The sequence below is a fragment of the Rosa rugosa genome, chromosome 3 (genome assembly GCF_958449725.1).
Source record: "Rosa rugosa chromosome 3, drRosRugo1.1, whole genome shotgun sequence".
NCBI lineage: Eukaryota > Viridiplantae > Streptophyta > Magnoliopsida > Rosales > Rosaceae > Rosa > Rosa rugosa.
This window is the reverse complement of record NC_084822.1, coordinates 36,404,888-36,421,054: the sequence shown is the minus strand read 5'-3', so window position 1 is coordinate 36,421,054 and position 16,167 is coordinate 36,404,888. Positions and strand designations below refer to the sequence as shown.

At 41.5% G+C, this 16,167-nt stretch overlaps 2 protein-coding genes and 1 long non-coding RNA gene across 3 annotated transcripts; 2 read left to right on the top strand and 1 right to left on the bottom strand.

The window, feature by feature from the left end:
* The first annotated feature begins 3,172 nt into the window (after window positions 1-3,172).
* Window positions 3,173-9,201, top strand: LOC133740084 (3-hydroxy-3-methylglutaryl-coenzyme A reductase 1-like). The gene is made up of 2 exons (XM_062167944.1): window positions 3,173-4,618; window positions 8,668-9,201. Exons 1-2 carry the CDS (start codon window positions 3,287-3,289, stop codon window positions 9,103-9,105), a joined length of 1,770 nt encoding a protein of 589 aa, XP_062023928.1. The 5' UTR covers window positions 3,173-3,286; the 3' UTR covers window positions 9,106-9,201.
* A 1,189-nt stretch (window positions 9,202-10,390) lies between these two features.
* Window positions 10,391-11,742, top strand: LOC133735568 (senescence-specific cysteine protease SAG39-like). Its single transcript, XM_062162966.1, has 2 exons — window positions 10,391-10,868; window positions 10,970-11,742. Exons 1-2 carry the CDS (start codon window positions 10,439-10,441, stop codon window positions 11,560-11,562), a joined length of 1,023 nt encoding a protein of 340 aa, XP_062018950.1. The 5' UTR covers window positions 10,391-10,438; the 3' UTR covers window positions 11,563-11,742.
* Window positions 11,743-12,963: 1,221 nt separating this feature from the next.
* On the bottom strand, window positions 12,964-13,743 carry LOC133735569 (uncharacterized). The gene is made up of 4 exons (XR_009859134.1): window positions 13,620-13,743; window positions 13,442-13,515; window positions 13,203-13,349; window positions 12,964-13,050 (listed from the first exon to the last, which is right to left on the bottom strand). It is a non-coding gene; the product is annotated as an uncharacterized LOC133735569 (long non-coding RNA).
* Window positions 13,744-16,167: the final 2,424 nt, after the last annotated feature.

Here is a 16,167-nt window from a genome sequence, read left to right as displayed (position 1 = left end):
AGCTTGGCGGATCTTTCGTAGCGGATGTTGCAGACTTCCTTTGGGTGATTAGCGCGTGCATAGCGCTTCCTTGCCCTGTGAGACATGCTGGTGATTGGAGCACCGCCATCGATGGTGTTGATGCGGCCCAAGGTCTCAACGTTGGCAATTACCGGTGGTGGTTGACGCACCTTGAACTGCTCCAACTTGCCGTCACGGTACAAGGTCTCGATGGCCGTTTTGAGAGCATTGCAGCTATTGGTATTGTGGCCGCTGTCCTCGTGGTATTTGCACCACTTGCCGGTGTTCCTGGGTTTGCCTGTTTTTGGGTATTTTGGAGGGGGTGGCGGTGGGATCTGATCCTTGCACTGATTGTAGATGTCTTCATATGAGGCAGTCAGGACCGTGAAAACTGCATACCGCTGCGAGGACTCCGCCTGCTTGTTGCGGTTATCCCCATGGGTTGGGCGGTTGCCCTTATGGTAATGCTGGTCCTTCTGCCGCTTGCTCTGGTGGTGGCCCTGTTGCCACTCCCTTTTCTTGTCAGTTGATGGTGCTGAGGGGGTCTTGCTAGCGGTTTCCTGATGACTGGAAGATGGCTGTGCTGATTTTGGTGTTAGTGGTGGCGGTGGGGTTTCTCCGTATGTGATGAATTCCGCCTGGGCGTGAATGACCGCCTCACTCATGACGTGGTCATACGTCGCATTGGGATGATTGTAGTTGAGGTGATAGAGGAACGGTCCCTTGAGCAGTCCCTTCCTGAAGGCCGCTGACGCCATCGTTTTGTCTAGGTCACGGCACTGAGATGCTGCCGCCCGCCACCTTGTGACAAAGGCCTTCAGTGATTCGTCCTCCCCCTGCTTGACGCTGAACAGTTGACTTGTGTTGTGGTGTCCGGCGGACAATAGGATGAACCGGGAGAGGAAGGCATGTGATAGTGCATGGAATGAGTTGACAGACCCCGGCGGACACTCAAAGAACCAGTTCATTGCCTCACCGTCCAACGTCTCACTGAACAAGTGACACAAGGTGGCGTCATCGAATCCTTTGTTGTTGGTGACTTTCTTGAAGGTGTCCATGTGGACAAAGGGATCGGACAATCCGCCGTAATACGCCATCTTTGGGGTTTTTGCAGACGCTGGTCTGCTAGCTTGCAGAATCTCAGCGGTGAATGGCCCAGGTCTGGAAGCGAAGAGTGGATTCTGGGTTGGCGCTGGGGCGCCCGACTCCGCCCGGATCAGCCTTTGCTCCAGTTGGTGCATCCTTTCCAATATCTGGGCGGTTGCATCGCTGGCGGTGTCAGCCCGGGTATTCCGCTGGACCTGCCTGCGCCTTGGCGCAGGCGGATGGCCCTCAGTCCTTGCCCTAGCCTCCGAACGGTTGGTATGCGGCACTGATTCCGCTTCCTGCTCAATCATTAGTTGGGGGATGGGCGGTGGTCCCATTCCCGACAACTTAAGTGGGTTCAGCGGTACCTGCATCTGTATGACGGGCCCTGGTGCCAATGTGCCAGTGCCGGGTCGACTACGTCTGGTGCTGCGTGACTGCTCGCTCAGTGCTGGGCGGGCGGTAGGCTCCAGGGTCTTCTTTAGCTCTTCAAAACGTGCCAAGAGCGTAGCCACCTGTCCCTGGGCCTCAGCCTTCTCCTTACGCTCCTCCTCACGCTCTCTGTTTGCCCTATGAAGATCCGCCAGTGCTATCTCGTACATAGCGACGAGATCCTAGCCCGGCGGGCGGCTGCTGCTTGGGTTTGCCTCGCCGCCGGGGTTGGCCGGTGTTGTAAATAGTGCGCGGTTAACGCCTATCGTTGGATCGGAGGGTTGGGGGATGGTGGACTGGTCTGCCCGCTCCTCAGCGTTCCCTCCGCTACCGTTAGTCATGGTGGATGTAGTGGGATGACCTTTTGTTCAAGGATTCCCACAGACGGCGCCAATGTTAATGTTTAAAAGTTCGGCGGTAGCTGAACCTTTGTTAACGCTGATCCGGTGGGCGGATCGATACTTGTGACGTTCTCAAAGTCTCCGCTACCTGTCAAGTAAAATACAAAGGGCGTCAGAGGGAGACCGCGTTGGGCGGTCTTCAACTCTCCGATGCCTAAGTTAGTCAATGTATTTATGTTGACAAAGTAACAGTAGGTAAGTATTGAATGCGTAATTAATGAGGAGAGAGGAGAGAACCTTTTATAGGTGAGGAAGAGGTTGATCTTCTCTTTGTTTTCGATGTGGGACTGATGTGCTTCAGTCCCCAGCTCTGGGAGCTTCTGATGCTACCTTGGCGCGGCGCGTGGCGGCGCGTTGGCGGTGATCTGGGGGTGATCCGCCGCCGAGGTTGTAGCCCGCCTGGCGGTGTGTTTGCATGTCATTCCCTTGGTTGGAATTAGTACCTTTGGCGGTCGAACGAGCGTGGCCCATTATAGCTAATTATGCTTGCAAATGTACATGTATGTACATACACTCACCAGAGCCAAAACTCCAAAACATCACTAGTGCTATGTCTTTTCGGCCCAATCAGAATAAAAAAACCCTAGCTAATAATATTCATTATAAAACAGCTTGCTCACTTATTCAAATGCTTAACAAACTAAAATATAAAAAATAAACAAAAGACATTTTTTTTGAGGTGAAAATGTCACGCTTTTATAAATTTCAGCAAGCAGTACAATAACGGCTTGCCCATAGAGCCGTCAGAAGAAGTCATTACATAGAGCACACTATACTAGCACACCTCTCACACAAGCGTACTACTCAGCACACCCCTAGCACACCCACCTTTTTTTGAATTAAGCACAGAAACAAGAAAACCAAGTAAACAAAAGAAATATATAATACATGCTTCAATCACTCCCAAGAGAAACGGTAAAACAATTCGCCTAAGAACGCAATTGCTCCAATCCAATAAAGAAAAAGATGTGTCACCATGCGCATCAATATCACTAAACTATTCTTGTTTTGGTCTCGACTATTCTACAAAATAAAGCACCAACTAGATCCAACCATGAAGGTTGCCAAGAGAAGAAAGGTATTAAGTTGACCAGCAATTAAATAATTAGTGTATTTTTTTGACTCTTTAGTCTTTAGTCTAATAGTCTTTACTCAATTCTCGTCGTACTCGTAAGCCTAATGAGCTCTGTAGCTACTACGTACCTTCCTACTTCGCAGGACCAAGAAACCTATATATACACATTGCTCCACCGTTCCAATTCAAACTCACAACCCAACACAGAGACTTTCTAACCTTTCCAAAGCTCACTCCTTTCTCTCCTCTCTACTCCTCTGTCTGTTTAGAATCTCCCACACCCAATACTAAGATGGAAGTCGGAAAGAGATCGGCGATGGAGCACAACACCAAGTCAGGCAAGCCTTCGAAAATGAAAGTCAAGTTTGCCGACGATGAACCCGTAAAGGCTTCAGAGGCCTTGCCTATGCCTCTTTACATAACCAACGCAGTGTTCTTCACTCTCTTCTTTTCCGTTGTCTACTTCTTGCTCACAAGCTGGCGTGAGAAGATCCGCACCAATACTCCTCTTCACATCGTCAGTCTCGGAGAGATTGTGGCCGTTCTAGCCTTCGTCGCATCCTTCATCTACCTCCTCGGCTTCTTTGGTATCGATTTCGTTCAGTCCCTCATTCTCCAGCCCAGCAATGACATCTGGGCCGCGGATGATGACGAGGAAGAGATTATTCTCAAGGAGGATGCTCGCAAAATCCCTTGTGGCCAGGCCATTGATTGTTCAATTCCCAAAATGTCTCCGATTGCTTCACCAAAAGCTGCTCCAAAAGTGTTTGAAGAAAAGGCAATGATCGAGACACCACCACCAACTGAAGAAGACGAAGAGATTATAAAGGCAGTGGTTGCCGGAACCATTCCTTCATACTCACTCGAGTCAAAGCTCGGCGACTGCAAGAGGGCAGCTTCTATTAGGCGTGAGGCTTTGCAGAGAGTTACAGGCAAGTCTTTGGAGGGTTTGCCTTTGGAAGGCTTTGATTACGAGTCCATCTTGGGTCAATGTTGCGAAATGCCAGTTGGGTATATTACCATTCCTGTTGGGATTGCTGGGCCTCTCATGCTTGATGGAAGAGAGTTCTCTGTTCCTATGGCCACAACTGAAGGTTGCTTGGTGGCCAGTACCAACCGCGGTTGCAAGGCTATCAACTTGTCTGGTGGAGCTTCAAGTGTGCTATTGAAAGATGGAATGACCAGAGCTCCTGTTGTGAGATTCAACTCTGCAAAAAGAGCTGCTGAGTTGAAGTTCTTCATGGAAGACCCTGCCAATTACGAAACCATTTCCATGGTTTTCAACAAATCAAGCAGATTTGGTAGACTTCAGACAGTCAAGTGTGCCGTTGCTGGGAAGAACCTGTACATGAGATTCTGCTGCAGCACCGGCGATGCTATGGGGATGAACATGGTCTCTAAAGGTGTTCAAAACGTTCTTGATTTCCTTCAGAATGACTTCCCTGACATGGATGTCATTGGCATTTCTGGTAACTACTGCTCAGACAAAAAGCCTGCTGCTGTTAACTGGATTGAAGGCCGTGGCAAATCTGTGGTTTGTGAGGCCGTGATCAAGGGAGACATAGTGACGAAGGTGTTGAAAACCAACGTGGCGGCCTTGGTGGAGCTTAACATGCTCAAGAACTGTTGAAAAACATATCTGATGGAGCAAGCTTTTCTTCTTTTTGATATGATTCAATTAACATGATCTTTTACAAGAAGGAGAAAACATATATACGGAAGGGAAGGGAAAAGGAAGACAACAAAAGGTAAAAGGGGAACAGCAAAAGGAAAAAGGAGAAAGACAAAGAAACGGAAAAGAAGGAAAAGAAGAGACAGCAAAAAGAAAGTGAAAAAGAAGAGAACAATAGACAAAAAACAATTGCTGGCAATATGCTAAACTCCAATACTCCCCCTCAAGCTGGATCGAGGGGATTCATTGATCCAAGCTTGCCCAAAATACTGTGAAATTGAGCAGTGGAAAGGGATTTGGTGAAAATATCAGCCAATTGATCATGGCTTCGAGTGTAGTGAGTATCAATGATCTTGGACTGAACTTGAGCTCGAATGTAGTGACAATCAACTTCTATGTGTTTGGTTCTTTCATGAAAAACCGGATTAGAAGCTATGTGCATTGCAGCTTGATTGTCACAGAAAAGAGACATTGGTTGACTACTAGGGAACCCCAAATCAGAGAGGAGACATTTTAGCCAAATAAGCTCACAAGCAGTGGAGGCCATAGCTCTGTATTCTGCTTCTGCACTAGAACGAGCAACAACAGTTTGCTTCTTGCTCTTCCAAGTAACCAGATTACCACCAACAAATGTGCAGAAGCCAGTAGTGGATTTACGATCAAGAGAGTTGCCTGCCCAATCAGCATCAGTGTATCCCATTATGTGAGTGTTTCCATTGTTTTTCAACAAAATGCCTCTACCAACAGAACCTTTGAGATAACGAAGGATTCGCTTTATAATGTGAAGATGAGCCAAAGTTGGAGCATGCATGAATTGGCTGACAATGCTTACAGCGTAAGCAATGTCAGGTCGAGTGATCGTGAGATAAATAAGCTTACCAACTAATCTTTGATAGGAAGTTAGATTAGAGAGAGGCTCACTCAATACATCAAGTTGTAGCTTACTATCAAGAGGAGTGCGAGCTGGTTTGCAATCCTTCATATCTGCATCTTGCAACAAATCAAGAACATACTTTCTTTGGTTAAGAAAGAGGCCTTTATGAGAAGTAGCCATTTCTATACCAAGAAAGTACTTAAGAATCCCCAAATCTTTGATAGCAAACCTGCTTCGAAGTGATTGTTTGAGCAACTCAATCTCTTCAACATTGTCACCTGTTACGATCAAATCATCAACATAGATAAGTACCAGCAGTTTGCTGGTTGAACCAATTCGAATGAACAATGAAGAATCTGCATTGCTTCTGTGGAAACCGACTTCTTCAAGTACCGAACTAAGTTTGGCATACCATGCACGTGGAGATTGTTTTAAGCCATAGATGGCTTTGTGAAGCTTGCACACTATATTAGGATCATGAGACTGAGAATGACCAGGAGGTAACTTCATATAGACCTCCTCTTCAAGATCACCATGTAAGAAGGCGTTCTTCACATCCATTTGGTAAAGAGGCCATGTATGATTAACTGCAACTGATAACAAAACTCTAACTGTGTTCATTTTAGCAACAGGAGCAAAAGTTTCCTTGTAATCTACCCCATAAGTTTGAGTAAAACCACGAGCCACTAAACGAGCTTTATGTCTCTCCACAGTGCCATCAGAGTGAAACTTGGTCTTGTAAATCCATCTGCAACCTACAGCCTTCTTCCCTTTTGGAATTCGAACAATACTCCAAGTATTATTATCATTGAGAGCTTGAAGTTCATCTGCCATAGCCTGCTTCCATTCAGCAAGATGATTGGCTTCCTCAAAACTTTGAGGTTCATGAGTATTATCAAGGACACTCAGAAATGCAGAATGAGCAGATGAAAAATTCTTATAAGAGATGAAGTGTGACATCGGGTACCTTGCATTGTAGGTTACATAGTCCTTGAGCTTTGATGGAGGACCTCGTTCTCGTGGAGGGTTTCTACGAAGAACAACTACAGGTGGAGCAGGAGGCTCGACAACATATTGCACATCATGAGGTTCGGCAACAGATTGCATATCAATCTCTGGATCAGAAAGAACAGCTGGAACTTCTTGAACTGGAACAGCAGGATTGATAGACGGATTGCAATCCTCAACAGTAGGGAGAGCTGGAGCTTCTTGAACTGGAATAGCAGGATTTATAGAAGGATTGCAATCCTCAACAATAGGGAGATTTGGACTTGGGAATAGATCAGATAGGAACTCCCCCTGTCCAGTATCACATGATTTCCTTGTGAAATAAGGAGTAACTTCATCAAATCTTACATCCCTGGAGACAATGAGTTTCCTAGTAGCAAGATTGTAGCATTTATACCCTTTTTGAGTAGATGAATATCCTAGAAAAACACATTTATCAGCTCTAGGATCAAGTTTATCACGTTGATGAGCTTGAATATGAACGAAGCATGTGCAGCCAAAGACTTTCAAGTGAGACAGATCAATCTTTCTACCTTTCAACACTTCAAGAGGAGATTTGAAAGCAAGCACTCTGCTAGGTAATCTATTGATGAGATATGTGGCAGTGAGAACACCTTGAGACCAAAATTTTTTGGGAACATTCATTTGAAACATAAGAGCTCTGGTTTTTTCAAGAATGTCTCGATTTTTCCTCTCGGCAATCCCATTCTGTTGAGGAGTACCAACACAGCTAGTTTGATGCACAATGCCTTGTGAGCTCAAGTATTGTGACATGTTATTGGACATATACTCAGAACCATTATCAGATCGTAAAATATGAACAGATGATGAAAATTGAGTGATGATAAGTTTATGAAAATCCTTAAAAACATCCACAACTTCACTTTTTAGTTTCAAAAGATACAACCAAGTAATCCTCGTAAAATCATCTACAAATGTTACAAAATACTTAAATCCATCATAGGACTCAAGAACTGGACCCCAAATGTCTGAATGCACGATTTCAAAGGGATTACTAGCCCTAGATGAAGAAGAAGTAAATGGTAATCTAGAGGATTTTGATAAATGGCAGACATCACATTGATTAGCTACTTTGTGCATATTTGGGAACAAAAAAGACAACACTTTCTCAGATGGATGAGCCAAACGTTGATGCCAAAGATGATGATCTTGAGCTAAATTTGAACTAGCTTGAAAAACCTTGGAGGCAAAGGAGTTTTTTGACAAATAATAAAGTCCATTCAAGAAAAAACCTTCACCAATCGTTTTCTTGGTGATGAGATCCTGAAATATAACATTATAAGGAGAGAAAATGACAAGACATTTTAAGGTATGTATAATTCTTCCAACAGACAGAAGTTGAAAAGGAAAGGAAGGAACATAAAGAGCAACTGAATCAATGAGACTGGAAAGTAATTTTAGTTTTCCTTTCCCTAAAACAGAAACACTTTGGCCATTTGCTACTGATACTTTAGAAGGGGTGGACAATTTTTCAAAATCATGCAAGTTTTTAAGCTTATTTGTCATGTGATCTGAAGCTCCTGAGTCTATAATCCAATAATCATCCACATCACAAACATTTAGAGCAGTTGAGAAGGATTTTAGAATACCTGAGGCTTCTTCATGTGGGACACAATCAGTTTCTGTAAGAAAGCCAGCAAATTTTCCAAGGAGTGGAGTGTGGCTTTCACTCCCAGTTATAGCTGATTCTTCTTTTTCACAATGCACCTGCCTCTTGTTGAGATAGGCAGCAAATTCATTAATCAAAGCAGCGGGATTGGAGGTGAAATTCATCATACTCCCAATAGAAGAAGCATAGAGTCAGGCTTTGAATTCCTGCTCTGATACCATGTTGAAAAACATATCTGATGGAGCAAGCTTTTCTTCTTTTTGATATGATTCAATTAACATGATCTTTTACAAGAAGGAGAAAACATATATACGGAAGGGAAGGGAAAAGGAAGACAACAAAAGGTAAAAGGGGAACAGCAAAAGGAAAAAGGAGAAAGACAAAGAAACGGAAAAGAAGGAAAAGAAGAGACAGCAAAAAGAAAGTGAAAAAGAAGAGAACAATAGACAAAAAACAATTGCTGGCAATATGCTAAACTCCAATAAGAACCTTACTGGTTCTGCCATCGCTGGTGCTCTTGGTGGGTTCAATGCTCATGCCAGTAACATTGTTTCTGCAGTCTACCTTGCAACTGGCCAAGACCCTGCTCAGAACATTGAGAGTTCTCACTGCATCACCATGATGGAAGCCATCAATAATGGAAAGGATCTTCACGTCTCTGTAACCATGCCTTCTATTGAAGTTGGTACAGTAGGAGGAGGTACCCAACTTGCATCGCAGTCGGCTTGTTTGAACTTGCTTGGAGTGAAGGGTGCTAACAGAGAGGCACCAGGATCAAACGCAAGGCAGTTAGCTAGTGTTGTAGCTGGTTCTGTTCTTGCTGGAGAGCTATCTCTGATGTCAGCTATTGCAGCTGGACAACTTGTTAAGAGCCACATGAAGTACAATAGATCAAACAAAGATGTAACAACTGTTATTTCTGCTTAAGAGCTAGAAGACTTTTGATTCTCAAGATTCTTTTGCAAACTATTCTTTGTAAATTTTTCGATCAGAAATATAATCATCTAATGTCTTTGGAGCAAATTGGTACTCATAAATTCATAATTAACTCAAATACTTTTGGTTCAATTCGCTTCTTGTTATTAGTTTGTTGCTTTTTCAAGCAGAGAGGTATTTGAGGAATGCAAGTCTAATGCAAGTGCTGCATTGCATATTTGCATTTGCCAATATTTAGTGACCTTGCTTCCAGTTACTCTCTCGAGTACATGGTTGGCACTGGTGAGCTAGAACATTACTGATACATCAAGCTTTCTTTTACATACATGAGTATGAGAGACATAAGTATTGTACTCGATTACAAAATTGCAGAGATTTATGGTGGAAGTGAAATGTTTGTCATCTTATTTCCAGTCCAATATGCCATGCGCAGTTTTGGTGCGTGGTGTATGTTAAACAATGCATGACATCCATTGGTCATCTTTTACAGAAACCCAGATTGGTGAGTAGCTACGTTCTCTAAATGCTAGCAATTGCCACAACAAATCAGTCAAAATTTAACAGAAATTGAATGTAGTCTAATTAAACCTTAGGTGGATAGCTAAATGATTTTTACCGAGTCACAAGTTTAATTAGAAAGAACAAGACCAATTTTCACTTCTCATTGATGTTTATACACCTAGTCTCAAAGAATTGCCTTGCTCAAATATACCAAAGGATTAATCCCATCTGTTTTCTTAAGCCTTGAAAGAGGACATACATCCGGAAAGGTATAAAGGATAACGAATCCTTTCGTTTTCTTTGTGTAATATTGTATGTTTTCATGTACTTCTCTCTGTATGATTACACCTCTGTAATCCAGTTGAAAGTTTTGGTCTGAACTTTTGTAATAACAAGCACTTGATTTTGTAGCCCTTTAACAAAAGCACTTGCTTCTTCACTAATTGCATCTTGGCCCTTAAACAAGATCTTTACTAAATTGCATCTTGGTCCTTCAACAAGATCCTTATAATTGATATAGACATATAGTTGTCTCTGGGATTTGTTGAACTCTGCGCATGTGTAAAACAAAACACGAGCATTTTGTATGAACAAGTAACCAAGTGATTTGGCTAGTAATTTGTCTTGACATCAAATTATATTGATAGGCAATGAGTCGATATCAGAACATTTTATGGGGCACAAATATTGCAAATCGATCGACTTTTGGGGCACGTAGATAACACAGCAAGGCCATTCCTTTTTTCTATATAAACTCAGCAGTAGACCCTTTCATTGTATAACTGCCCATTAATTCATATACTTCATCATATCCTTGCCAGTGATGGAGTTCATCAACCACAGCAAATTTATCTGTTTTGCCTTGATCCTCATGTTGGGGGCCTGGTCTTCTGAAGCCACTTCTCGCAGCCTGCAAGATGCATTGATGTATGGGAGATACGAGCAATGGATGACTCGTTACGGACGCTCATACACTGACACTGATGAGAAGGAGAAGCGCTTCAAGATATTCAAGGAAAATGTAGCATTTATAGAATCTTCCAATGACAAAGCAAACAAACCTTACAAACTAAGTGTCAATGGATTTGCAGACCTTACAAATGAAGAGTTCACAGCCTCAAGAAATCGATTTAAGGCTCATGAATGTTCCACAAAGACCACTTCTTTCAAATATGAAAATGCCACTGTGCCAGCAACAATGGACTGGAGACAGAAAGGAGCTGTTACCCCAATCAAGGACCAAGGCCAATGTGGTAATGAATCTTCTAATGATTTTCATTTAGAGATCAGGCTTTACAACTCCCCTTACAGACTTTAAATACTTTCTCTTCTAACTGCCACGAATTTGTTACAGGTTGTTGTTGGGCGTTCTCAGCAGTGGCAGCCATGGAAGGAATTACTCAACTCACAACTGGTAAACTGATTTCTTTGTCCGAGCAAGAGCTGGTTGACTGTGATGTTAATGGTGAAGACCAAGGCTGTGAGGGTGGCCTCATGGATGATGCCTTTCAGTTCATCAATCAAAACCATGGACTAAGTACCGAGGCCAATTATCCCTACACAGGTGTTGATGGTACATGCAATGCTAAGAAGGAAGCAAACCATGCAGCCTCGATAACTGGCCACGAAGATGTGCCTGCAAACAGTGAAAGCGCCCTACTTAATGCTGTTGCTAATCAACCTATTTCTGTTGCCATTGACGCCAGCGGATCTGATTTCCAATTCTATTCAAGTGGTGTTTTCACAGGAACATGCGGAACGAGCCTAGATCATGGTGTTACCGCTGTTGGTTATGGTGTCAGCGATGATGGGACTAAGTATTGGTTGGTGAAGAACTCATGGGGGGCAGAATGGGGCGAACAAGGGTACATAAGAATGCAAAGAGATGTTGATGCACCGGAAGGCCTCTGTGGTATTGCTATGGAAGCCTCTTATCCCACTGCATAACATACCAACTTGCCTAGTACCCTTCTAGGAATACATTATGATATGTATATGAACTTGTGCTTGTAATACGTATGTATGTAAAACTACCATATCCGTAAGATATTAGCAAGTCTTATTCAGACAAAAATGGAGGACCTCCTTCTCTGTTTAGTTGAATTACACATCTTTTCGTAAGACAAATACGCAGTACAAGAGTATCAGGTGTACGTATGAAGAACAACTCTTTTCTGCAAGAGTAATCAAGACAAATACACAGTTATGATGATGACTTATTTGTCGGCAAAAATTTCTGATAACACACAGCCCACAATGTGCGCTGTAAATGACCATTTACAGCCTACAAATGCAAGCTGTAAATGGACATGTCATAAAAGACAATTATAATTTACGGCGCACATTATGCTCACCATAAATGAGTCACTCTGTCGTAAATAAGTCAAATGTGTGCAGTAAAAGATTGAGTACATTTACAGCGCACATATAATGCACGCCGGAAATGATGTTTAAAAAAAATATAAAATAAAATCCAAAAGTTCACAATTTATATATTATTTCATCTTGCTATATTTTTGTTAGTAAATAAACTTCATCAATCTATTTATTGTACATCATATAAAATTTTCTTACAAGCAAAGAAAAATCCATAGCAAGCAAAAACAATCCTTACTTGGACATTTGAAGCTCTCAACCGCATTTTTCTGTGAGCGTGCACCTCATCTCCCTGAAGGTCAGCAAGTGATGTCTCAAAGACTCTATGCTTGAGTCCTTCTGAAGCAATCTGTTAAAAGTCCATAGAGTTGTTAAAAGCGTGAACTATGTTGACAATTACAAAGAAATAAATTCAAATGGTCTCACCCAAGTGATACCATATTGGTTGTACATGGAATTCACTTTACCTCCTTGATGTGGATGGAGACAAGGGCTTTAAACTGAGCTCGCCCAAATAATGCTTCATTATGTCCCAGAACAGAATCCAAGATCTGGAAACACAAAGTTTCTTAGTATCAGCAATCACATGTCAAATCAAACAGCATCAACAATATACATTTATTGAAAATTTAAAAAAAGATGAGGCCCATGATAAGGAGAGAAACATTTTCAATTATTCATCTAAGAATACCTTTCCAATTGAATATGGATAAGCAATTGGGTAGCAGATAGTCATCAAAAATTGGACAAGCCATACAAAGTTGGAACCCACAGCAAGTCCATATCGAGTGCATATTGCTTGTGGAAAAACCTGACAGAATAAAAGCAAACACCAAATCAAATTCCGATTTGCCCAATCATAAACGAGCATAAAGGTTAAAACAATAAAACCACAATGCCAAATCATGGAAAAAAAAACTCACCTCTCCGAAAAACAGGACAAATTCACAGAGAGGATTTTAGCAACCTTTAATACTATTGGAAGTTTCTTAAGCAAGTTTCTTCAGAAACTTCCAATACATACTGATTGAAAAGCTTGTCCAAATATATAGGAAGAGCCTGCAGATTGCAAATTGAATTAGTTCAGAACAATTCTCAACCAGAATACTCAAATTGCAGCTTCGAATATTTCCTAACCAATTTAACTTTTGCACAATCTAATAACAAAGCAAGTGATAAGCAGATAGAATGCAATTGATCAAAGTACTTACATCCATATCTAGTCATCGATTTCGGAGACAAACGCTTAACAAATACCTATTCTCTTCAGAATGGGACTGTATTGACAGAAACATGCCCCGAAAAGTGAGTCCTGCCCGCAAACTCAACACTAACCCTAGAAGCAATTCAGCCACCACCTGTATTCCCAGTAATCCACTTTCAGATAGATAAACAATTAAAACAAAACCAGACTAATTTTAGCTATTTAAATCTGCATTCCTAATCTTACAGTGATTGGAGGTCCTGAAAACTCTTCCTCCATAATCATCAACAATCCCCTATCTGCAACCAAATCAAGCCAATCTCAAAAACAATCCGATTATCAGTCACTATGAAACCCTAGAATTACTGCTCTGAAATTCAATTTCATATATCTATATGTATATTTTGGGATTTTAGGGGCTTACACTGAACAGTTGAGTAAGCGGCATGAGAGAGAATTAGAACTCCAAAGATGCTGACCAAGAATTCCAAACTGAAATCCATTTTAGCTCCGATCTACAGCCAACTAGAGCTCCCCGGTATCGGACTCGCCGACGTCGTTTACGCTACAAACTCGCCCAAACGATATTTCCAATCTGGTTTGCCAATAAGGAAGAGTTGAGACAGAAGTATTAGCGGAAGATTGGATTTGCCGTTTACGAGGGAAATTAGAATTTGTGCCAAAAATAATAGCGGCTTCTAAAATTTAGTGGCATTTATGACGCATATGAAAAACGCACCATGAAAGATCAAATTGTCAAGTATTTTACGGCAAGCACGCCGTTAATATAATGTGGCATTTACGATGCATGCGAAAGGCACCTCGTAAAAGACCAGAAAAGAGACGTCTTTTACTTTTTTTGGTCTTCTACAGAGCATAAAAAAAATAAAAATAAAAAATCACGCCATAATTTGTTCATCGTAAAAAGACAAGTTTTCTAGTACAGTAACACAATAAAAATAAAAATGATGCACATCTGTCGACAGAGTATTTGAAAAAAAAAATCCACCCATTTAGAATAAGAGCAGATGTACTTTTTAAGGAAAACCCCTCTTAGTTAGAAAGGGAAATAATAGTGCCAACTGAATCTTCATCAACAAAAATACCTCATAAAATGAAATAAATAAAAAAGGCACACACCTTTGCCGATTAATATTTCATCATCGAAAGTAAAGTATATAAAAATTGACACACATTTGCCAACATAATGCTCATTCATAAAATGCACCCATAAGAAAAATAAACAAATAAAAAGTGACACAATTACGCAGACGAAATCTTCATCAGTAAAAGCCTCTCATAAAAAAATTACATATAAGCGCACTCACCTTTGTCGATGAATATTTTGTCGTCAAACGCCACCCATAAAATATATAAAAAAGAACACACCTTTGCCCATGAAATGTTCGTTAGGAAAATCCTCCCATAAAAAATGAAATGAAAAAGGATGTACCTTTAATAACAAGTAATTTGTTATCAAGAGCCTCTCATTGAAAAAAAAAAAATGGTGAACTCTTACCATCTACAGTTTAGCACACTACCACTTCACTTAGCAACACAACATTTGTATTGCTCTCCCACAATCTCATTTTCACGAGTTAGGTTGTTTCCATTTGACTCACCGCTAGAAGACAAAATTTCATATACGAAACAGAATGATTCAAATCTGTAATTCCACCTTCTTTATTAATTTATATTGAAGTAAAATGTTTATTTATTAGTAAATTTGTTGTTATATTATGATGAATTTGATAGTGTTTTTCATAATTTGAGCTTGGTTGTCAATGTTAACCATAACTCAGCAAATGCCACAAAGCAACTACTGCAAGGAGACAACTCTGCTAACACTTCACACATTGAGCCAAATGATCAAAGTGATTCAAATAAGGAATACTGCCAGAATGATCAAGATAGGAGCAACCTGGTCTAACCTACACTACAGCAGTCCAAACTAATCAAATTATCTTGTACTACATATCTAGGCTCCATACATTTTAGGGTTGATGTGTGGCATAATGTAAACCATGCATTCTAGAGTTCTAGACTCATCCATACTTGTATAAAAGGCAACATACAAATCATACAGTAAGTGTGAGGAATACAATACAAATTTTCAATCCATCATTCTCTGTCTTTCTATATGTTCATTATGGTATCAGAGCCCTCCACCTAACGGTTCAAATTTAGGCTTGTCTCAATCATCGAATTTCCTTATCCTCTTCCGGCACACATTCATGATTGATAACGTCCCCCAACCACCCATTATTCAACTTTCATATGAGATTTCTGCTCAAATCCTTAACCCATCCCTTTCTCACCAACAAATCAACTCTTGTCCCCATCAAACTCACAACGGGCAATTATGTCCTCTAGAGGTCACTCATTACTTCAGTCCTTCAACAATACCGTCTTCTGTGTATTGCTGATGAATCTGAGCCTTGCGCCGCCTTGCGCCCCCTATGCATTTACCAAACACCACAAACATCAATCCTAACTACAGTGATTGGTAAGAAGAGATCGTACCTGTCACATATGGCTCATGGAAATTCTCTCTGACGCTGTTCTTCCCTCTCAGGTGGGTGCACTGACAGCCAATTCATTATGGACCGCCGTGAAGCGTTGTCTTGCATTCCTCACCAGATCCCATGTACTCCAACTCAAGCAACATCTTCAAAATCTCCAAAAGGGCAACATGACCATGAGCGTCTACCTCCAACACACTCATAGAACTCGCCAACGCTCTTACTCATGCCGGAGAGCCGCTGGACGATTCTGATTTAGTTGCCCATACTCTTCAAGGCCTACCTACAGACTATGATGCCTTTGCTACATTATTCTGTGTCTGTGCTGAGCCAATCATGCCGGAGGAGCTTCATAGGTACCTCCTCAATGAAGAAGTGAAAGTTTTGCAAAGGCAAAAGACTCTGATTCCAAACCTCAATCCTAATTCCCAAAATCAGGTTTTAGCAACC

Excerpts from the sequence above, each read along its gene's own strand:
- LOC133740084 (XM_062167944.1), top strand. The coding sequence starts at position 3,287 with ATGGAAGTCGGAAAGAGATCGGCGATGGAGCACAACACCAAGTCAGGC. Across the intron at positions 4,619-8,667 it reads AGCTTAACATGCTCAAGAAC|CTTACTGGTTCTGCCATCGC; the intron begins TGTTGAAAAACA and ends TCCAATAAGAAC.
- LOC133735568 (XM_062162966.1), top strand. The coding sequence starts at position 10,439 with ATGGAGTTCATCAACCACAGCAAATTTATCTGTTTTGCCTTGATCCTC. Across the intron at positions 10,869-10,969 it reads CAAGGACCAAGGCCAATGTG|GTTGTTGTTGGGCGTTCTCA; the intron begins GTAATGAATCTT and ends AATTTGTTACAG.